Raw genomic sequence first — 25,151 nt, forward strand, 5'->3', positions numbered from 1 at the left:
CCTATAATATAAACTGGCTGTGGTCAGTGCAGTTGTATAAACAAAATTGTTGGTAGAAAGCCTAGATCATCCTTTCCTAATGTTGCCTTTCCTACATGTTGAGTAAGTACTTCTTCCAGAATCCCTTGTGGATTGAAAACATTTTAAGACCTCCCCAAATTGAATCCCATTTGCTTTCACGGAGCATTGTATCCAGGGCCAAGGCTCTCCTAGATTTTACAGACTAAAAGACTAGAGACCATGAAAGAGGGTTTCTTACCATTTTCTGTCGTTATCCAGAAACTGTCATGTCTGTGTGTGTGAGTGATTTCATTGTGTTGCATACCATAAGCCATAAATAAAATTGCTACTACATTAGTAGACTGAGACCCAGAAATAGCCTATTTAGGGGTTACTCCCCCTACTACTTCCCCTTCTGTTTTTGGCCTACCATTTTGGTTGATCCAGAGAGCTAAAGCAGGTATCTGATTTCCTCTTTTTCTTGAATAAGGTGCCAGGAGTAGTGCTTTGTGCTGCAGATGATGCTGATTTGTATGTGTCACAGTGACACCTGGCATTCTCCCAGAGAATCTGCTGCATTAAGAATTTGATTAACTCCAAATAGTAAAGCTTGAAAGTGGTTGTACTCTTGATTTAACTTGAAAAATACCAGTAAATTTAATGTCAAGACTGTCACTTGGCACTCATTTTGATAAAGCATTAGTTAGTATTTGTTATTTCAATTTTGGCCATTAGGGAGGAGTTTTAATACTAGTTTCTGTAAATGGTTAACAGCCTGTGTAGCAGGAATGTCATATGTAGTAGCATTGGAATGGACCAGGTAAATGTATCTTAAGGAATGATTTGTATCAATATAGGATTTCCTTTATTTCTGCTGATGTGCTTATTTGTGACCCTTACAATTAGTGTTGAAAAGTGTCAGAGAGTAGACAGCCATGAATGTAAAATTCAGGTCTGGGACAGGAATAATCACATAACCTGGCAAAATATTTACTTAGGGAAGGAAGAAACTTCTGTACAAAAGCCAAGCAGTGTTTATCTTTAATTTACTAAAAACTTGTGTCAGATTTTTAAAAAAGAAGATTAACCCAACAGATACACAATGATTCCTTGATGAGATAAACGAATATAAAGGATCCTAACTGGTGCCCCTGAGCTAAAAAGTAGTTGAGTTTGGGGGAGGTCCTTTAAAGGTTCTGCCTAGCTGTCTACCATGGAGCTAAAATAAGTCAAGCCAGATAGTGAAGAATGGCCACACTGAAGATCCTTAGTGAGTGGGCATATCTCAGTCTCTGTCTCGCATTCCTATTCAAGGATTTAGCATGTCAAACTGGTCCTTGAGAATTGCCTTCAGAGGCTTTATTACCTTCTCTCCGACCCCAAGCTTACTGCCCAGCAAAGAAGTCGTCTAGCTAATAAGCAACTGTAATGCAAAGAGATTACATTATTTTTATTTTATTTAAAATATAAAATTGTATTTATTTTATTTTAAAAACAAATAGCAACAGTAGACTCTTCACAGATTTGATATTCAGAGTTTTGACTATGAGCAACCAGAAGGCCCATGACTTGTAATTTTTCTGACCAGTGAGTCATTAGCCTACTGAATATGTCTAACACACCTCCCCACATCTAAAATTCACCACAGCTTTGTTCTGCATTGGCATACCAGCTAACTCCTGCAATGATAAAAACATGTTCCTTGGTGGGAAACTTGCCTGAAAAGAAATCCAGCTGCAAATGCTGTACAATAAATGAGGATTAGGTAAACAGACCTAAGAGATTATTTGCAAATTTGAAAGAATTCAAATTTTTCTGTACTTGGTCTTGTCTTATAAGAATTGGCAGCAAGACATAAAGAATCATTCCTGGCTTTTGATAAGTGATAACTTCAGATGTGTATCAATTACTTATCCTGCATTAATTTCTAATGGAGCTATGGCTAGACAATATTAGACTGCCTTTTCAGAAAAAGACCTAGCATCATAAAAGAGAAGCCAAACCTAAAATATAAAAATGTTAAGTGGACAGATTACTAAAAGTGAATTTTGTTTTTAAAGATAGAGGGGTCTCTCTGTGTTGCCCAAGCTGTACTCAAACTCCTGGGCTCAATGATCCTACTCCTCACCCTCCCTAGTGACTGGGACTACATGTGTGTGCCACTGAGCCCCGCTTTGTGTGTTCTTGTTGTTGTTAGTAGGTGAAACCTAAACATCTTACCATAGTTCCCAGGAAGTAACGTTTATATTTTCAAAAGTGCCCTTGCAAACAAGAAAAATGATGAAAAAAAATTCAGCCACTTGAGAATTAGATGATCAGGCTATGGATTGATTGTTATATCCAATGTCTTACACACTGTTCCAAAACACAGCCCACATGAAGTTTCTGGCAAAGCTGATAGAGGGAACCAGGAAAATCAAGAACCTGAGACTTTATATAACTTTCCCCCAGCTCAGTCAGTGCAGCGTCAGACTGTCTAGATTCATTTCATGGCTATTTCAACTGGGAGTGTTATTTAACCTCTCTATACCTCAGTTTTCTTTTCTGTTAAATGTGCCTAATAATAGTACCATATCTCATGGGGTTACATGAATTAATAGAGCATCTGGACAGAGTAAGCTAGTGTTGATATAATTATTATTACTGCTATTTTTGTTGTGATTGAGGAGGGGGCTAAGCTATGCCCTTAAAGAAACGGGGGTAGGTGGAGGGAGTGGGGGAGAGTTACAGTGTTTGGTCCCCAAGGAAAAAATTGTTGTTTTACCCTGTGATCTGGATGTAATGTGAAGCATTTAACATTGTTAATGAATATTAATACTGGGTTTTGAGACTGGAGAATGTGCTGGTTTCTCTCCTGTGTTTCTGGGCAACCTCTTAGTACCCAGTGAAGGAGGAGTGTCAGGGAGTTGTCAGCCAGTCATAAAGTTGTGCTTGCTTCAGCCTCTTCCAACTTCAAAATATTTGTCCTTCTCCTTTTTTTCTTTTCGTCAAGTTCAGACCACTCAGTCTGGATCCTGAAACTCAGTAGGTTATTGATTTAGTTTCCCATTATCTTCCTCCTGTCCTTCCTGCCCCCAGCCTAGCTATGGATTTTAATCTTAGCCTGTCTTCTGATTATCAGTGTCACCATAAGCAAGTTACTTTGACCTCAGTTGCATACTCTTTAAATGGAATAGCAGTGTTTTTGCCCATTCACAGGACAGCTAGGGATTTATTGAAATGACAGATATTAAGCATTTTTCAATTTTTTGATAGGAGGATTATAGGAAGATTTCTTGACAGGATGGCATTTATGGTAAAAAGGTTGTTTCCCAAAGAAGAGTCCTCTGCCTTTCTCACCTAGTGGTACAAGATCTTTTAATTTCAGCTTTTCCACCATGAGACTGCATGTTTTTAAATACTACTTTTTAAATTTGTCCTTTTCTTTCAAACATTCACAGGCACTAATCCACATTATGGCTTTACAGGCAGTAAATTAAATTATATTAATTCTAAACACAGTGTTTTTGAGCTGTAGAGAGTCTGTAGCCTTTGAAACCACTAACTTAATTTTGTTTGACTCTTATTCAGAAACTCAAAAAGACCTAAAGCTTTTTCCTTTTGAATTTGGTTTAAAAATTAGTAAGAAGTTGCTCCCAGGCAGTGGACCTGGGTGCCACGGTTTATCAGAGATCTAAATCTTCTGTCTGCATGAAAATCTCCCAAAGTAAAAGGGTAGGCGTGCTAATGAAGATGTAATCTGTTATAACTTTTAACTTCACTACTACGACTTTATGGTGTCAGGTGTGAGCAAGTCTCTTAATCTCACTGAGATTTTGTTCCTTTATCAGCAAATCTACCTTTGCAATAAATATTTGAGATAATTAAATGAAATAATCTGTACTGGGCACTTTCTCTTTTTTTTTTTTTTTTTTTTTTGAGACAGAAGTCTCACCCTCTTGCCCAGGCATGGTCTTGGCTCACTGCAACCTCCACCTCCCGGATTCAAGCGATTCTTGCTGCCTCAGCCTCCCAAGTAGCTGGAATTACAGGTGCCTGCCACCATGCCCAGCCAATTTTTTGTATTTTTAGTAGAGACAGGGTTTCACATGTTGGCCAGGCTGGTCTCAATTTCCTGACCTCGGCCTCCCAAAATGCTGGGATTATAGGCGTGAGCCACGGTGCCCGGCTTGGGCACTTTTAAAGTATCTATCTATCTACACATAAAGTCCTGCCTCTGAAAGAGCAGATATAAGCGGAAGACTTCCAATTATACTGTCATTACTTAAAATTACATTGTAAGCTCATTCAAGGCAAAGGCTCTGTTACCTTTCCTGGATTCTTCCTCCACAGTAAATAAATGTTTATTGAATAAAGCTGATTATGTTTTCCTAAATTATTTTTAGTTGATTTCAGCATTTTGTCACATTCCTTTTAAAAGCCTTGATTTTAGCAAACTAAATCATTTGGGTGGAGGAATGGCAGAGTGTGTGGAGTGTGTGGAAACAACCAGAAAGAGGGTGATTGGGCTGCATATTACTGGGTCGTTGATTTTTTTTTTTTTTTTTTTCTGGTTCTCTTTTGGGAGGGTAATGGTTTGTTATTTTTCAAAATGTGAGAAAACTGATTTTTTTATGTTGCTTGTAAATTTATTTCTAGGACAATCCCTACAACCGTTTGGACATCTTTGGAGCAATAATAGCAACATTTCAGTATATGACACCTTCTTATTTTTATATACTCATACTCATTTAGAGGTATATGTACATTTGTTTAAATTATATGATAATTACACAGTATAAAGTGAGTGGTTCTGAAACAGGAAAAACTACATAATCATTGCTGGTTACTGTTTCACTGATCTTAGATACTTCGAGGTAACTATATGAACACTCTTTAACTATTTCTAAAAAGTTGATCATCCTAAATCTTGTAGAAGATTTCTGTCAGGACATTTTAACTGGCACTTTAAAAAATGTTTACTCTTATTCAGTAATGCTAAATTGCTAAGTAATAGAAATTGTAAAGTAAAACAGCTTAATAAGGATATGTTTTCCAACATACAATGGGTGCAATATGCAATGAATATCCTGTTTCTGTACATTTATAACAGACCTTTGAAAAAGCAGGAAACATTTAGTAAGTTCTTCAGAAGTTAGAAGCAGATAACAGTCTGATGGTTGTAAACCGAGTCCTTTGAAAGACAAACTGCATTCCTTCATCTATGACAGCAAATTTTTCTCTTGTCATTTTGTTTTTTTTTTCTGCTACTCATATATGCAGGAGATGCTCCAAATGGTACCAAGCAATAGCATTTAAAATGCCCCACCCCTGCCCAGATAGCTGCATGTCTTTTAAACTATATATTCTTTGATCAGAGTCTGGAAGAGCTTTCAGAACAACTTCATGACTCTTTCTGAAGGGGATACGTTTTTTAAATGTTTATCTTAGTATGTTAATTTACTGTAAAAAAAAAAATGGTCTCAGCTATAAGTTCTAGTGGAGAATTATTTCCCCTTTCTCTGGTTATTATGCTGAGAAATGCCATTTAAATATTATTTTCACTAGATATCTGTTAGCTCTTGTAGTACAATAGGTAGTTCTGTGGGCCTCTCCATAAATGAATGATACTTGAATTTATAATTACTTGTATATTTTGCACCAGCATAGATTTTTAAGGATTCTGGCCTTATTCACTATATTTGTTTAACAAGGAGGTTAGATATTTGAAAATGCCAGGTGCGATGGCTCATACCTGTTATCCCAGCACTTGGGAGGCCACGGTGGGTGGATCTCTTGAATACAGAAGTTTGAAACCAGCCTAGGCAACATAGTGAGACCTCACCTCTACAAAACATTTTTAAAAAACAAAAATTAGGTGGGCTTGTGGTTCCAGCTACTTGAGAGGCCAAAGGAGGAGGATCACTTGAGCCTGGAAGGCCAAAGCTGCAGTGACCTGTGATTGCACCACAGCAACAGCCCCTGGGTGAAAGAGCAAGACCCTGTCTTTAAAAAGTTTGAAAAGGGGGGAGGACTCAAGATGGCACTGTGAGAACAACCCAGGATTGGAGCTCTCCTTGAATCCGCGGAGAGGTGAGTCAGAGCTGCATTTCCAGACTGATCTTTGTTGCCCACAGAACGGGGAAATTCCCAAGTATAAAGGAGACGCGGGACGCCAGGCAGTACGTCTGCCTGGCGAAGCCGGCAGCCGGGGTGGCAGTGGCCGGCCCTACCCAGCGCTCCCCCACAGGGCGCGCTTGTCTGGGTGCCCTGTTGAACCGGCAACCTGAGACTTGAGAGGGCTGGACTTGAGACTGAATGAGACTTGGACAGTGGGACAGCCCAGGGGATTGCAGGGACAGAGCATTTGTGGTAGCCCAGTGGGACGAACAAAACCGCGATTTCAAACGATCCCCGTGCAGACGGTTGGAGACGCTCTGTGGGGGAGGGGCGTCCACCATTACCGAGGCAACCCGCCCCAACTGAGATACACGCCCACTGCTGACGCAGCCAGCCGTTGCCGAGGCAACCCGTCCCTACTGAGATACACGCCCACTGCTGACGCAGCCTGCCATTGCCGAGGCAACCCACTACAACAGAGAGACTCCGCCGCAGGGCGTGGCGGAGACCACAGCAGAACAGCAGAGCCTGCAGCAACAGGGCAAACCACACAAGAGCAGGGCGGAGCCTCGGCAGGCAAACAGTGGCTAGTCTGCCTCCTAGCTGGGCAGGACACCTCAACGGACATCCAAAAATAAAGCCCGAACCCCCCAACACAGAGCATTTGAGAAAAAAAGGGTTTTTTTAATGAGCTCTGTTGCAGCAGAATCAAACATAGCAGCCTAACAGCCCTGAATGAACAACAGAGCTCACAGCTCAGCACTTGAGCTCCTATAAAGTACAGACTGTCTCCTCAAGCAGCTCCCTGACCCCTCTATATCCAAAAGACTGACATTTGGCAGGCATCATCCTGGGACAAAGATAGCAGAAAAAGAAACTGGTAGCATCCCTCACTGTGCCACAGCTGCTAGAGGTGCACCCCAGACAAGCAGGGCCTGGAGTGGACCTCAGCAGTCGTACAGCGAAGGGGCTAGAGTAGTAGAAGGAAAACCAAGTAACAGAAATACTTCATCATCAACAATCTGGGTGTCCACTCAGAGACGCAATCGAAAAGTCAGCAACTATGCAGACGACAAGCGGATAAATCCACAAAGATGGGAAGAAACCAGTGAAAAAAGGAGGAAAACACCCGAAACCAGAACACCTCGCCTCCTAGAAAGGACCAAAACTCCTCACCAGCAAGGGAACAAAGCTGGACGGAGAATGACTGTGACGAAATGACGGAATTAGACTTCAGAAGGTGGATAATGAGAACTTTTGTGAGCTAAAAGAACATGTATTAAATCAATGCAAAGAAACTAAGGAACTTGAAAAAAGATATGAGGAAATGATAACAAGAATGGATAACTTAGAGAGGAATATGAATGAATTAAAGGAGCTGAAAAACACAATACAAGAACTTCGCGAAGCATGCACAAGTTTCAATAGCCGAATTGACCAAGCAGAAGAAAGAATATCTGAAGTCGAGGATCAACTCAATGAAATAAAACGAGAAACCAAGATTAGAGAAAAAAGCGCAAAAAGGAATGAACAAAGTCTCCAGGAAATGTGGGACTATGTGAAAAAACCTAACCTACGTTTGATAGGTGTACCAGAAGGGGACAAAGAGAATGAATCCAAGCTGGAAAATACTCTTCAGGACATCATCCAGGAAAATTTCCCCCACCTAGCAAGACAGGCCAACACTCAAATGCAGGAAATACAGAGAACACCACAGAGATATTCCGCAAGAAGAGCAACCCCAAGGCACATAATCGTCAGATTCAACAGGGTTGAAATAAAGGAGAAAATACTAAGGGCAGCCAGAGAGAAAGGTCGGGTCACCCACAAAGGGAAGCCCATCAGACTCACAGCAGATCTCTCGGCAGAAACACTACAAGCCAGAAGAGAGTGGGGGCCAATATTCAACATTCTTAAAGAAAAGAACTTTCAACCCAGAATTTCATATCCAGCCAAACTGAGCTTCATAACTGAAGGAAAAATAAAATCCTTTGCGAACAAGCAAGTACTCAGAGATTTTGTCACCACCAGGCCTGCTTTACAAGAGCTCCTAAAAGAGGCACTACACATAGAAAGGAACAACCAGTACCAGCCATTCCAAAATCACACTAAATGCTAAATAACATCAACATAATGAAGAATCTACAACAACTAACAGGCAAAACAGCCACTTAGCATCAAAATGGCAGTATCAAATTCACACATAACAATATTAACCCTAAATGTAAATGGACTAAATGCACCAATCAAAAGACACAGACTGGCAAATTGGATAAAAATCCAAAACCCATCAGTGTGCTGTATCCAGGAAACCCATCTCACATGCAAGGATACACAAAGGCTCAAAATAAAGGGATGGAGGAAGATTTACCAAGCAAATGGAGAGCAAAAGAAAGCAGGAGTTGCAATCCTCATCTCTGATAAAATAGACTTTAAAGCAACAAAGATCAAAAGAGACAAAGAAGGCCATTATATAATGGTAAAAGGATCGATACAACAAGAAGAGCTAACGATCCTGAACATATATGGACCCAATGCAGGAGCACCCAGATACATAAGGCAAGTTCTTAATGACTTACAAAGAGACTTAGACTCTCACACAATAATAGTGGGAGACTTTAACACTCCACTGTCAATATTAGACAGATCAACCAGACAGAAAATCAACAAGGATATCCAGAACTCAGGGCTTGAACTCAGACCTGGAGCAAGCAAACCTGATAGACATTTACAGAACTCTCCATCCCAAATCCACAGAATACACATTCTTCTCAGCACCACATCATACCTACTCTAAAATTGACCACATAATTGGAAGTAAAGCACTGCTCAACAAATGCAAAACAACTGAAATCATAACAAATAGCCTCTCAGACCATAGTGCAATCAAGTTAGAACTCAGAATACAGAAACCAACCCAGAACCGCACAGCTTCATGGAAACTGAATAACTGGCTCTTGAATGTTGACTGGATAAACAATGAAATGAAGACAGAAATAAAGAAGTTCTTCGAAACTAATGAGAACGAAGACACAACATGCCAGAACCTCTGGGACACATTTAAAGCAGTCTCTAAAGGAAAGTATATAGCAATAAGTGCCCATATGAGGAGAATGGAGAGATCCAAAATTGACACCCTATCGTCAAAATTGAAAGAGCTAGAGGAGCAAGATCAAAAAAACTCAAAACCCAGCAGAAGACAAGAAATAACTAAGATCAGAGCTGAACTGAAGGAGATTGAGACATGAAAAACCCTTCAAAAAATCAATAAATCCAAGAGCTGGTTTTTTGAAAAGATCAACAAAATGGACAGACCACTAGCCAGATTGATTAAAAAGAAAAGAGAGAACAACCAAATAGATGCAATAAAAAATGATAAAGGGGAAATCAGCACAGATTCCACAGATATTCAAACCATCATCAGAGAATATTACAAACAACTCTAGGCACATAAACTAGTAAACCTGGAAGAAATGGATAAATTCCTGGACTCCTGTGTCCTCCCAAGCCTAAATCAGGAGGAAGCTGAAACTATGAATAGACCAATAACAAGGTCAGAAGTCGAGGCAGCAATTAAGGGCCTACCACTCAAAAAGCCCAGGTCCAGACGGGTTCACAGCCAAATTCTACCAGACACACAAAGAGGAGCTGGTACCATTCCTTCTCAAACTATTCCAAATAATCCAAAAAGAGGGAATCCTTCCCAAATCATTTTATGAGACCAACATCATTCTGATACCAAAACCCGGCAGAGACCCAACAAGAAAAGAAAACTTCAGGCCAATATCCATGATGAACATAGATGCAAAAATCTTCAATAAAATATTGGCAAGCCGATTGCAACAGCAAATCAAAAAACTTATTCACCATGATCAAGTAGGATTCATCCTGGGGATGCAAGGCTGGTTCAACATACGCAAGTCTATAAACGTAATTCACCACATAAACAGAACCAAAAACAAAAACCACATGATTATCTCAATTGACGCAGAGAAGGCATTCGACAAAATTCAACAGCCCTTTATGCTAAAAACCCTCAATAAACTCGGTATCGATGGAACGTATCTCAAAGTAATAAAAGCTATTTATGACAAACCAACAGCCAATATCATCCTGAATGGGCAAAAACTGGAAGCATTCCCTTTGAAATCTGGCACTAGACAAGGATGCCCTCTTTCACACTCCTATTCAATATAGTACTGGAAGTTCTAGCCAGAGCAATCAGGCAAGAAAAAGAAATAAAGGGTATTCAAACAGGAAAGGTGGAAGCTAAATTGTCTCTATTTGCAGATGACATGATAGTATACCTAGAAAACCCCATCGCCTCAGCCCAAAAACTCCTGAAACTGATAAGCAACTTCAGCAAAGTCTCAGGATATAAAATCAATGTGCAAAAATCACAAGCATTCGTCTACACCAATAACAGACTTAAAGAAAGCCAAATCAAGAACGAACTGCCATTCACAATTGCTACAAAAAGAATAAAATACCTAGGAATACAACTCACAAGGAACGTAAGGGACCTCTTCAAGGAGAACTACAAACCACTGCTCAACGAAATCAGAGAGGACACAAACAGATGGAGAAACATTCCATGTTCATGGTTAGGAAGCATTAATATCGTGAAAATGGCTATACCGCCCAAAGTAATGTACAGAATCAACACTATCCCCATCAAGCTATCATTGACTTTCTTCACAGAACTGGAAAAAACCACCATGAACTTCATATGGAACCAAAAGAGAGCCCGCATAGCCAAGTCAATTCTAAGCAAAAAGAACACAGCGGGGGGCATCACACTACCGGATTTCAAACTATACTACAAGGCTACAGTAATCAAAACAGCATGGTACTGGTACCAAAACAGAGATATAGACCAATGGAACAAAACAGAGGCACCGGAGGCAACACAACATATTTACAACTATACAATCTTTGATAAACCTGACAAAAACAAGCAATGGGGGAAGGATTCCCTGTTTAACAAATGGCGTTGGGAAAACTGGCTAGCCATGTGCAGAAAGCAGAAACTGGACCCCTTCCTGACACCTTACACTAAAATTAACTCCAGATGGATTAAAGACTTAAACATAAGACCTGGCACGATAAAAACCCTAGAAGGAAATCTAGGCAAAACTATCCAGGACATAGGAGTAGGCAAGGACTTCATGAACAAAACACCAAAAGCAATGGCAACAAAAGCCAAAATAGACAAATGGGACCTAATGAAACTCCACAGCTTCTGCACAGCAAAAGAAACAGTCACTAGAGTGGATCGGCAACCAACAGAATGGGAAAAAATTTTTGCAGTTTACCCATCTGACAAAGGGCTGATATCCAGAATTTACAAAGAATTCAAACATATTTACAGGGAAAAAACAAGCCCATTCAAAAGTGGGCAAAGGATATGAACAGACACTTTACGAAAGAAGACATATATGAGGCCAACAATCATATGAAAAAATGCTCATCGTCACTGGTCATCAGAGAAGTGCAAATCAAAACCACATTGAGATACCATCTCACGCCAGTTAGAATGGCGATCATTAAAAAATCTGGAGACAACAGATGCTGGAGAGGATGTGGAGAAAAAGGAATACTTTTACACTGTTGGTGGGAGTGTAAATTAGTTCAACCATTGTGGAAGACAGTGTGGCGATTCCTCAAGGCCTTAGAAATAGAAATTCCATTTGACCCAGCAATCCCATTACTGGGTATATATCCAAAAGAGTATAAATCTTTTTACTATAAGGACACATGTACACGAATGTTTATTGCAGCACTGTTTACAATAGCCAAGACCTGGAATCAACCCAAATGCCCATTGATAATAGACTGGATTGGAAAAATGTGGCACATATACACCATGGAATATTATGCAGCAATCAGAAATGATGAGTTTGTGTCGTTTGTAGGGACATGGATGAATCTGGAGAACATCATCCTCAGCAAACTGACACAAGAACAGAAAATGAAACACCACATATTTTCACTCATAGGCGGGTGATGAAAAATGAGAACACATGGACACAGAAAGGGGAGTACTAAACACTGGGGTCTATTGGGGGAAAAGGGGAGGGCCAGTGGGAGGGGGAGGTGGGGAGGGATAACCTGGGGAGAAATGCCACATGTGGGTGAAGGGGAGAAGGAAAGCAAAGCACACTGCCATGTGTGTACCTACGCAACTGTCTTGCATGCTCTGCTCATGTACCCCAAAACCTAAAATCCAATAAAAAATTAAAAAAAAAAAAGTTTGAAAAGATTCCTTGATGATGATTAAAATGCAGCTCGCATTGCTGTCCCTTTTATTTGACGGCTGTGGTAGAGTCAGCACTTCTTTTGTAAGCTAAATAGTACTGTGATATACTCATCTGTGTAAATTCAGCTCCTCTGTAGATAGCATAAAGGAGCAGCAGGCTTTCCTCTTTTGCCACACTGGAATTTATATTCAGTCTTTAATATTAAGAGCAGTAAATCTGAAAATAGAGAGTAATAATTTTCAAAGAAATGTATATGTAAACACATGTTATATAGAGAGAAAAATATAGAAACAGTAACAGATTTTTAGAGTGATAAATTATTACTTAACTTTCTTTAATGTCCCACAGTTTAATCTACATCGTTTTTTAAAAGGCCAGATTTTTTAGAGTATAAGCTCTCTTTTTAAAGTATTGAATTTTTAACCTGTATTACAAATTATGGCCTGCTCTATCTACCTGTACCTATTCATTTCTAAAATGATGTGTTCTTGCATTTAAGTTTTTGCTTGTTGATGTTATTATTACTTTAAAACTGAGTCAAGCTAATGGGTGAAAATAATCAAGTAGGAAAGTCTCTTACAAGTGTTGAGAGTCGGTGGACAACTAGATGTACTCTTCCCTTATAGCATGGTTCTTGGTAGTGTTGTAAATCATGTGTTTTACCCACAAAGCACATGCTAATATTAAGTTGTTTTTAAAGTGATTGTGTTACATCACCATGGTTCTTCTATGCTCTGTAGGGTATCGTGTTGCTTTAATGTAATGAACCGAGTCCTCAGCTCCTAAATCTCCATGCTGGAAACGATTACATAAAACTGAATGGCCATGTCTGAAGTAATGAATCTTGAGAATTTCTTATTCTTTAGGAAAAGCGTTACAAGACTTTTCTTATTCTTTAAGGAGAAAAGCCCTATACTTATAACAAGTTTCTGTTGAAAATATTAGCCATTTTAGGTTATATAGCATTCTGTTTGAAAAATAAGCATTAACTCTGCTGCAAGGTCTGTGTTTTAACTTTGTGCAGATGTGTGCTTAAAGAACATGATGTGCTTATTTGCTGCATTTATCCTACTTTCTTACTTTAAGTAAGATGGATGAAATTACATATTAAATAAAAACAGCAGCCCAAACAGCAGTCCTTAGCAACCTGAGAAAGCCTTCCAATAACAGTGGAGAAAATGAGAATATGACTTTAATAATTCATTAACTTTTGAGAGAACTGTCTATTTATAAGCATGTATATCATAATTTCTTTGCAGGTTTACTCAGTGTTAAGTTTTTAATGTTAAAAGTAAACTGCCAGTAAATTGTAAAAATTACCAAAAGTATTATTTCCCTATCTTAACCAAATATAACACTTTAAATTTTAAATATCTTTTTATACACAGACATAGATATATTGCGTGGCATGAAAACTCCAGATAGAATAACTTTATGGCCTTGGGCAAGTTATTCAAACTCCCTGAACCTCCTTTTTTTTCCCTATATGATGTAATACCTACCTTTTAGGATCATTGTCATGATTAAATGAGAAAAATCTATCTAGAATAATGTCTGACAGATACTTATCACTACATGTTCACTTCTGTATGCCATGCTTCATAATGCAGTACGTTTTTATTAGGTACTTTTGAGCTAGAACGTACTTTGTATTGAGTATTACTTATCACACTCAATTCTAAAGTGAAACTTTATATTGGATATTACTTATCACAGTTAATTCTGAAGTGAAATTTAGAATACATAGAATAAACTTTTCTTAGGGTATTTAAAGGACATATGTTTATTGAGTGGCTACTAAGTATAAACCATTGCTTCCTATCAGATACAGCTGACTATATTTAAAATTCAGTAAGGCAGAGGTCAGTTCAAATGCTATTCCCAGTTCATATTATAGTTCCTCTCCCTTTTGTTGGCTCGTGTGTGTGTGTGTGTGTGTGTGTGTGTGTGTGTCCTTGTTAACTTTAAGAAAGTTTTCAAAATAAAAAGCACTTGACTTTATAGTCATTTTAAAAATAGGGTTGATCAATATGAAGCATCATTTGGGAGCATAAGTTGGTGCTTTTTTATTGATTTCAGTTACCAATGCCCTCAGGCGTAGGTGTGTGAGAATGAAAATGATATGTGAAATTTGCACCCAGTTTAAACAGACCAGGGTTCTTGTTACATCTGCAACCACGATAGGCAGAATTCTTCATTTGGAAGTGACTTTGGTAGCAATTAGTTCCACCCCTCCCCACCCACCATCTCTCACACACACATGTACACACATGTAAGCAACCTTAACATTCTAAGTGGCCCACTGAGCTAGTGTTTTTATTATTGCATCCAAGACTCATACAGTGCTTTGGGAAGTTTCTGCCATTTAGTTACTTTTAATAATTACAAAATGCTATTCAAAGTTCTAGACTAACAGCTCATGAGTATACTTTTTGGCATTTTAACAGATGGTTATAAGCCAGAATCTTGAGGATTTTGAAAGATATTCTGAGAAGTAACTAGTTGAAGACCAATAAAGCCAAGAAGGTGAATACCAGGGAAGCCTGCTCAGCAGGGCATGCGTTATTTAGAAAGTTGTGTAAGGAAGCTGACTTTGGGAAGAGCTTGTCATGTGTCATCTGCCCCATCAGTCAGAGCTCCAGCAGCTGTACCCTTTCACCAGGACCCTTGTGTGTTACTGTCTATCCATCAGCACTAAGAGATAATGGCTGACTGCCTTCCACCGTGCTGGAGATGCCACGGGCACACAGGCTTAATACTGTTACCTCACTGACCACCAGTTTTGGATGAAAGCTCATTTTCAAAGAGGGAGACCAAACACCAACTTTTTGGTCTTTTATTAGAACATTAACCAAAATATATTCTCAAGAGAATTAGTTGGATGCCATGCATCGTGTCCATTTTTGGCCATATATATGACTGTAATAATGTAGGAGATTTGCACATTTGAATCCAAAGAGATGCCCTACTTAAATGAGAGATGAGAGAACTTTCTCCACCAGGTGATGGATTGTTATTATCAGAGTATCACTGGAGAGACCCTTCCGGTTCAACATAACAATGCAAAAAAGACTTAAAATCACAAGCATTCTTTTTTTGATAGTGCAGCAACCTGCCAAATGGGATATATCCCAATTCTGATTATAGACAAACCTCTGACAATTCCCTTTTTCTCTTTCTGTATTCCAGAGGTATCCTTAGAGGAAAGGATTTGAGGGCATTAGTATCACTGTCTGCCTGATTACCGTGTTGACATTTTTAAAGCGCCATTAATCATAGGAAATGGAACTTAATGGTGTAGAAAAATACCCAGTCAAGGAATGTCAAGAAAGTAAACTGCGGTCCAATATTCACATGAAGGGGAAATGCATCTTAACCCTTTAATTATTTTTTTCTTCTTACTGAATTAAAAAAGTAACTGAGAGGTAACTGTGCAATCAAAGGTAATGGTAAACATAGCAAAAGAAAATTACTAAAAGGCAGATCTTTTTATTTTGCAAATATTACAGCTACATATTGTATAAAGAATATAAAGATAATATTCATCTTTAGATAGTATAATGGAAGTTTTATCTGCTTCCATTTTGGAAGAGAGTTAATTTTTTTCTATATCCCCTCCCATATTTTTTCTGTCGACTCTGAATACAGAATATACTTGATATAATTTTGTTCATATGAGGCTCAACTGTTGATAGAATTTGAGAGTTATTAAGCTGATGATATGCTGCACAGGTAATACTGCCATCAAGGATATACAGAAGGAAAAAGCAGTGATATGACATGAACAGCGTCATTCATTTTTCAAAAGCTGGCAATATTTAATGCATATTTTCTTAGAGTTCGGTATCACAAACTGTTTGCCTAATAGCTAATTTAAATTAAAATGTTTTCCTAACTGAAATTGTAGGAAACAGATAAATATAGATAGCCTTATTTTTTAAATATATGTGACACTAAACTGTAATGAATATTATACTGTAAAATGTTTTTGGTGCTGACTCTGAGCAGGTGCTTTATTTGATAAGTAGCACCTTTAATCCACTTTAATAAAAATCTTTAATCCACTTTCTCCCTCTCTCTCAGCCTTTTCTTTTTCAAGACAGTTTACAGCACAGGGCACATAATTCTCAATAAAGACTGATTGATTGACGTATGGGTCTAAGATGAATGAATTTTAGGGTGATCTGTATAGGGAGATTACAAAAGAAGTAATAATTATTAAGTGTTGGGCTTTTTATTTTTTCCACTGCAGGTTTTTATCATCCATTGGAGGGACACTCTTTGAGATTGGAAGGCCTGAAATACAACAAAAAATAATTTCATTTCTTGAGAAGGAAGGAATAGAGAAAGCTGCAGAAAGATTGCAAACAACGGTACACACTTTACAGGTCATCATAGATGGTCTCCGTCAGCCTGAAAGCTTTGACTTTCGAACAGGTAAACAATTGAACTTGAATTATAGCACCTTGCATTTGTATAGCTCCCATTTTCTCTTTTGATCCTCACAGCAATCCTGTGCCATAAGCAAAATGGGTATTATTGCCCCATTTTGTACAGGAGAAAATTAAAGCATGATCTTCCTTCAAAGTCATTGTAGTTAATAACCAGAGCCAAAGCTAGAAGCCAGGTGGTCTCCCCGGACCCCTTGTCCACTGTGGATTTCCCATTTACTAAATTATGCATCATGTGTGTACTGCTGTATGCATAGAAGCACACATTTTTTATGGTCCTTTTGTAAGTTGTTTTTATTTCCTGGAAGCCAGAAGTGCAAGGTAAAGTGGTTCCTTCACAAGCAAAAAAGTGAATCTTATTCCTAAATTATAGCCTTCCAAGTTCTTAGATTCTGTGTCAATGAACACATTGAACAAATAAGATAATATCTCTCAGTTGATTTTCCTTCTAATTAAAAGTGCTCTCAGCTTTCAGCATAGGTAGATGGTGAAGGAAGTATAACAACCATAGCTGTTGAGAGCAATGACCCAGTGAAATAGGATTACAGTATCAAATGACCTACTTCCTAAGGAAGTTTGAATAGGAACCCCTGAGATTTAAATGAATCTGCTCACTAGTCTCATAACCAGTTTTGATGGTATCATGTTTAGAGCTTGGCTTTTTATTCTGGTTTAGACTGTTGAGATGGTTAGACATACTTCTTTGAAAAGGCTTAAAGGTATTTTAAAATACATCCAGCAAGTTCATTGTACTATTCCTTCTTCTGTAGGGTTTTTTTTTTTAAGTTAAAGAAAAATAAAATAACACCCAGTAAGAACTATGCCAAAAATGTGGGAGTAGAAGCCTCCTACAGGTCCTCCACACAATGTGGGTGTTTCAGCAGACAAATTCATCTCCATTTGGAGGCCTGGTATCCTTTTATGGGAATTTCTTGGGTGGTTTTTAGCAGGAGTACTAAGTAGAGCAGTGGTTCTCAAAAATGTTGGATTTGGAGGTGGTATGCCTGCATCCTTTGCATTAGAGGGCTGGAAAACATGCTCTAACTGCAGGTATCCTATACTGGACTTTTGCATCCATCTTCATTTTTCTGTCATAGTGTTGATTGTTCCAATATCCCAATTGCATTGTAGACTCAGAGCAAAAATCAACACTCAAATTATATGGTCCAATTAAACTACCAACCAAGTTGAGCAGAAAGAAGATGCATCTGGGCTCTGGATTGAGCTTTCCAGTTATTGCAGTGTTTATCAGTGTAAAAGCAAAGTTTTAAATAGGTCTCTTTAGGCAAACTTTGGAACTGACCTTTGCCTTAATGTAAGTCACAATTTCCAAAATGTCTGAGAACTTTCATCTTACCACTAAACACATCCCCAAGGTGGGGAAGACATAAAAAACCATACTTTTGAGGGGGCAGATAGTATTTTGGGCATTTCCACATGGTGATATTTCTCCATTTTCTCAAAAATATTTCCTTTCTTACTGCCTCACTCTTTCCTCATACTAATTCTGATTTTGTTTTTACCAATGATGTAATTAATTTCATGTGTATTAACACTATGGTGACTAATTTCCCTAATTGGGTTCATCAGAAGCAGTCCAGACACAGGGTCTGAAAATGCTTGGCTATGAAACTGTTAAAGTTTTCATGGTACACGGATGATTTTCTGATTTCTCAGTGTCCCAGACTGTCTTCAAGAATATGTTAAGTAGTTCCTGACTCTGATTTTCCATGCAAGATTAAGCTAAGCAGCTGATCAGGAACCCTTAGGGAATCTGCAGCAGCTGGACCTCGGCAAGAAAAGAGAGAGAGAGAAAGAATTTCCAAGCATAAAAACAATGCCTATGGGGTCTCAAAGACCATCCTACCTCTGCCCCTGATCAGTGACTTAGTTCTACTTTGCTTTAACACAGCCCTAGCCTAGCGTAATATTATATTACTACTGTAGGTTTCTTGCTTTTGGAATTCACTGCTTTAGTATTAGGTAAAATTCCACAGAATCAATTCTAATTTTAGCATAGTTTTTTTATGGGAACAGTGAGGTTTGGAGTTTGAAGAAGGTTTTTGTTTTGTTTTATAGGAAAAAGCTTAATTTTTAAAACATCTTGGTATCAGTATGGTTAGACTGGGGGAAGGGAAGAAAGGGGTGACCAGTTGTTAATACAAATGTAAAGGATAGCTTTAACAAGTCATCAGGATAAAGCCAACAGCTGTGGAGGAAAAGGAAATGGAATGGGTGGAGGGGAAAATGAGGCCTTAGTAAAAGGAGATCCAAGCATAGAATGTGTTCTTTGTTATTAGAGTCAACACTCAGTAATCCTAGGAAAGGGGGCCTTCAAGAGAAGCATGGATAAATGGAGTCCACAGATAATCCACAAGCTCCATTTAAAGTGTTAGTTCTAACTGTCTCCCTCATAAAAACCTTTGTTTTTAACTAGAACCGTAATGATTCCTTGGCATGCTTTATGCCTACCTTTTGGACAATAACGAACAAAGAAATATATGCTGGGGTGAGCAAGAAAAGAGGGCTATAAATAACTTGGAAACAGAAATATGTATCTTCATTATTGTTTCTCGAGCACCCAGAAGAGTGCCTGGCCAGGAAGTAATAGAGTTAATAAATGTTTGATGAATTTAATTGAAAAAAGAGAAAGAATTTTAGGAACTGCCTCATCTGGGATTCTGAGCCATAGATAATCAAGAATCCATAAATTTTGATTGAGTAAATATATTTGAAATGGGTGGCAATTGATTTTCTGAGTTTCAAGTTTGTGGGAAGAAGTGTGGAAGAAAACATTTAAATTTCATCCACATTTGACCAAAAGTTAATGTACTTTCTACCATCTTTAAACAATGTAATAATCCAGGCACTGGGGGGGAAACAAAGAAAAATTTCCAGTCTCTTGTTTCCAAAGGTCTTACTTTCTCAGTATTTGTAGTTTAGCTTTGTATATTTATTAAGCAAATATGTATTCTCATCACCTCTTCACAGAGAGGAAAATAAGGCTGTCTTCTCAATCCTCATGTATAATGCTAGTGTGTACATGTTAGAAGTTGGAGAGAAGAAAGTAAATTTTCTTGAATTGGTTCTACTGCCTGCATGCGCTCTCCAACTGATATGCATGTTCTCTGAAGGCAAGCCTCTGTCTTCAGCTCCTTTTATGTTCACCCTTAATCTTTAATATTGGTCTGGGCACATCATATGTAATAAGTGCTTATTCACAAAGTTATGTTGTATATAGGAAGTACAATACCTTATCTACACTTACTTTTTTCTCTTTCCTTACAGATTTTGATAAACCTGATTTTAAGAGAAGCATAGTATGCCTGGAAGATCTGCAGGTCGGGACAGTTCTTACAGGCAGAGTCGAGAATGCCACTCTCTTTGGAATTTTTGTGGATATAGGAGTGGGGAAAGCTGGTTTAATTCCCATAAGAAATGTAACAGAAGCAAAACTTTCGAAAACAAAGAAGAGAAGGAGCCTTGGACTAGGCCCCGGAGAAAAAGTGGAAGTCCAAGTACTCAACATTGACATCTCCCGATCTAGGATTACTCTGGACCTCATTCGGGTGTTATGAGTGTCCCTCTGAAGGCCAAACACTGGTTTAATTTTCTGATTTTTACAGATTGATAAGGATGAGTCAGTTGTTTGTAAATTCTAGTTAGCAGATGAGAAAGAATTCACTTAATATTAGAAATATCCAAACACTTTTCTTTGTTTTTTCTTCTGAATAGAAAACCAACAGTTTGATTTCCTTTCCCCTTAAAGAAAACAACTAATACACATTCTTACATGGTTTTATGTAGTAAGTTTTCTGACGAAAATTTTGTTTTTTATTTTTTGTAATTTAACTCCTTTTGCAATTTGTATAACAGCTTGTTTAACTTCTACTTGCCAACATCTGCCTTGCTGGACTTGTATGGGATTGTCTTCTTGATTTGAATTGTGTAGCTTTTGTTGACACAGTAGGGCTGGGTAGTGTTTAATCCTTCCATTTTATAGATTTTTTTTTAATCAGGCCTTTTGGACTTGATTCATAATTTTGTAATAATCTCTTTTCCCTTATGCAAACCAAAAATATACCAGTAAAACAGATTCTGACATGTTCAAAGCCATCAAATGAATGGCTCAAAACATTTCTCAAAAGGATATATGTATTGACCCCAACAATAAAGGTTTGTGGCTAGTGACTTGTTTTTGCTATGTTGATTCAGTGAATGACCTAGAAGTCAGTCTTGATGAAAGAGGATATGGTTTATATAACCTTTGGAGAAGAGGGAAGCCTTTGGAAATTTGAAGAATAGTTTTGTTTCACTTAGCACGGAAGAGTATGTCCTTTCTTAAATCAGAATTTAAACTTCAAATAGGGATAGAAATGGCCTTTTTAAAGATTGAATATAGATCAGGTGTGTGAGGGGACAAGAAAAACAAGTATATAAGGAAGTGACTCTTATTCTTTTTATATTCAGCGGAGATGGTAAGGATTAGCATGACCATTCAGGGTCAAAATAAAGCCCACAGTGGACTGGTATCCTGTTCATTCTGACTACTGCTGCTGCTGTTGATTTGCCTGATGAAGATATTTTGTGACTGAATGAGTATCTGCTTTTCTCCGTGCATGGTAAGTAGGGATTAGTTACTAAAGACGACCAGTCTTGTTCGTTTGCCTAGGCAACACCTGTTGTCCTGGCATAATTTTCGATATTGCCTCTCTTTATTCTCAGAGTGCCCTATTTTTTATGATAAATCATAGGATCAACTAGTTTTAGTTCTACCTGGTAATTTGCTCTTCTCAAAATATATATCCAACTGGTGTACACAATTTTTTTTTTTTTTTTGAGACAGAGTTTCACTCGTTACCCAGGCTGGAGTGCAATGGCTCGATCTTGGCTCACTGCAACCTTCGCCTCCTGGGTTCAAGCAATTCTCCTGCCTCAGCCTCCCGAGTAGCTAAGGGACTACAGGCGTGCACCCCATGCCCAGCTAATTTTTGTATTTTTAGTAGAGACGGGGTTTCACCATGTTGACCAGGATGGCCTTGATCTCTTGACCTCATGATCCACCCTCCTTGGCCTCCCAAAGTGCTGGGATTATAGGCGCGAGCCACCGTGCCCGGCCACAAATCTTTTTAATGCAGTAGGTTCCTTAAAAGTTGCATATATCAACTTTTTTGATATATACAACTATTTGTCTAGCAATTTCATTTCTAAAATGCTTTTCCTCTGTTTCTTACTGGTCTTCAACTAACAGTGGGTCTATCTTAATGTTATAACTTTAAGTTGATCTTCCTACTCACTCTTCCCAATATTCTTCCAGGTTCATAATCTGTAGATCAATGATGAGTGATGTGTATCTGAAGAATTTTACTCTGAAGCATAATTTCACATGAATGCTTTGGTGAAAGAGACCTTTTCCCTGGGCACTTCGGATATAGGAACAAGAGCAGTTGAAAGTGTGAAGCTGCTCTGTTGACCTGGCAGCTAAGCCTTCGTGGACATAACAAGGACTTGATATTGCACTAGATTGCGTAGTTTGTCCCATCCAGCCCAAACATGGTAGAGGCTAGTATAAGGCCTAAGCTATAAAACAAGGAACCACATCTCATTTATAACTCCAAAGTGTAGCATTATGATCCATTATATTCTATTCATTGTTCCTATTCTACTAGTAATCCACAGTGTGCCTTTGAGGTGGTATCTCTACTTCTACAGACCTCCTTTTTCCAAACTTTAAATGGGAATATGATAAAGCATTTATTTCCATTTACATTTACTATTGGCCTCCTGTTGTGCCAGGCATTGTGCTAGTCACTGACTAAAAATTGTGATAGACAAATAGGTAGGGGTGGGAGCACAAAAAGAAAAAAAAAATAGGCATTATCCCTGTCCTTATGGAGCTTAGAGTCTATTGAGAAAGCATAATTAAAGAATAAAAATATAACATTACAATCATAAGTGATATAATGGTGACAGCATGTAATAAATGGATTGACTTAGAAAAGTCAAAGTAGTTCAGTGGGGTTTGAGATGTGAAAGATGACCAGAACTAGACAAATGTTTTATTGACCTTTAGTAAGCACTGCTCCCGATAAATGGTGTGGACGAGCTGTATTGGAATGGGCTTAAGAGAGTAGGAGGAGTTAGATTGCAGACAGTGAATACAGACAGTTATTTCAGGGAGTTTAGCTGTAAAGGAAGAAGAGAAATAGCATAGTGGTTGGAAGGGGGAAATGGAGTCAAAGGTTTTTCTATTTTTTTAAGAGAAAAGAAATGTATACAAATGGAAATGATCCAGCAAATTAGGAAAATATGATACAGGAGATAGAGGGGAGAATTACTGGAAAGATATCCTTGACTAAATGAGATCAGATGGAATCTAGTGCACAAGGGGTTGGTCTAAGATAGGAATACAAAGAGTTTATTCATATCAGCGGGAGAAAGGAGTAAGTATATGAGCACAGATGTAGGTAGGTAAATGCAAGAGCTTGTGGAAAATCTCTGAATTTCTTCTAGTTTTCTTGTTGAATTATGAAGGAATACCATCATATGAGACTGAATATTGAAGAGAAAGGGAATTGGAGGTTTGAAAGGAAAGGGTGAGAAATGGATGAGATTGACAGTGAAAAGCCTAGGGAAACAGTGTGATTTCTAGACAGTGTTAAATGTTTCACTTGAGATTATTGATCATTATTTTAATGTAGGATCAGTCAGCTTATTTTTTTCTCCAGCCCAGCAGCTCTGTGGGTCTGGACTCAGATTAGATGGAGAGGTGATTTAATCAGGGTTGGGAGTTTGCCAAACAAGTATGATGAAGAGGACAAAGAAGTTGAGGGTATGTGGACAAAGAAACTATTGACCATGGAATTTAAGCTTAAGAAGAAAAATGAGAGTATAAGGGGAAAGTGAGCAGTGGGAGCGTATGGGATTAAAGGATTGTAGGCCCTGATGGAGTTAGAGGGATGTTGGGGTGGCAATAATAGAGGAAATAATGGGTTTAGATAAGAATGCTTGTGAAAAGCGGAGTGCATAACCTTGAGATTATAGAGGAGTTGCAGTTTTTGGTACTGACAGCATACAGAATGATAGTGGAATAAGTAGCAGAGGTAAAGGATAAGGTAAGATCAATTAAAACAAATTCTGGTCTGGCAAGAACAGAATTTGGTCAGGTGCACTGGCTGACGCTTATAATCCAAGGACTTTGGGAGGCCAAGGTAGGAGGATCTATTGAGCCCAGGGCAATATAGGGAGACCCCAATATAGGAAGACACCCTTTCTATAAAAATTAGATTATCCAGGAATGGTGCCACACACCTGTGGTCCCAGCTATGCAGGAGGTTGAGACTGAAGTGAGCTGTAATTGTGCCACTGCACTCCAGATTGGGTGACAGAGCAAGACCCTGTCAAAAAAAAAAAAAACCTGAGAATTCAGAAAGGATTATCTATGTGAATAATAATGTCAAGAGGCTGTCTCAGTAATGCAGGCTAAAATAACGGTGGCTTGAATCAGAATGTTAGTGGTAGAAATGTTGAGAAGTGGTGGGATTCTGGATGTAGTTAGAAGGTGGAGGTAGAGCCAAACAGGATTTCCTAGCATAAGATATGAGACAGTCTAGGATGGCTCCAAGGTTTTTAGCCTGAGCAATCAGGAGTATAGAATTACCTACTGAAATGAGAAGACTGGCAGGGGGAATAGTTTTGGTAAAGGTATTCATTTTGGACAGGTTAAATTTGAAATACTCATTAGACATCCAAGTGCAGATGTCAAGTTGGTTATGTGAGTCTGAAGTTCATGGGAGTGGGCTGGACTGGAAATGTGAATTTGATAGTTACTAGCATAACTACTTATAGCCGTGAGACTGAATGATACCACCAATGGGATGATTGGAGCTAGAGAAAGGGTCCAAGGGCTGAGGTGTTGAAATTCAAGACTCTCAGCTGTAAAATTTCTGAACTTCATAAGGGCAAGAATTTTGTCTCATGGCAGGCTTGCTAGATGCTTATTCAGATTTCTCCCCTTCTTTCTTAGAAGATCCTGCTTTGAGAGGAGCAATGACGTGGCTAATGGACATGAACATGACCAATTAAGTGTAGGCAAAAGTCATAGGATTGAATTCTAGGAAAGCTGGAAAGGGTGAGGAACACAGGCAGCTCCGCTGTCATGCTTTTTTTAACCCAAGTGTGCCCTTGCCCACCTTCCTTCTTGGAATGCAGATAAAATGCAGAAGTTGCTGGAGTTTAAATCACAAAGACTGAAAATTTCCAAATTTATCTTGGCATTATGGAGTGACCAAAATAACCCCAAACTGCTTGCACCAGACTTCACGTTATGTGAGAAAAAAAC

General features: G+C 38.5%; 1 protein-coding gene across 2 annotated transcripts in view; it reads left to right on the top strand.

The window, feature by feature from the left end:
• The window catches only part of SRBD1 (S1 RNA binding domain 1), a 239,963-nt gene extending 218,962 nt beyond the window's left edge, over positions 1-21,001 (top strand). For both annotated transcript variants that reach the window (XM_035272653.3, XM_078348438.1), the window contains 2 exons: positions 16,612-16,796; positions 20,099-21,001. In XM_035272653.3, coding sequence (XP_035128544.1) covers positions 16,612-16,796; positions 20,099-20,388 — 475 coding nt within the window. In that variant the 3' untranslated portion in view covers positions 20,389-21,001. The remainder of the gene's footprint in view (positions 1-16,611; positions 16,797-20,098) is intronic.
• The last annotated feature ends 4,150 nt before the right edge of the window (positions 21,002-25,151 follow it).

Source organism: Callithrix jacchus, chromosome 14 (genome assembly GCF_049354715.1).
Source record: "Callithrix jacchus isolate 240 chromosome 14, calJac240_pri, whole genome shotgun sequence".
Taxonomy (NCBI): Eukaryota; Metazoa; Chordata; class Mammalia; order Primates; family Cebidae; genus Callithrix; species Callithrix jacchus.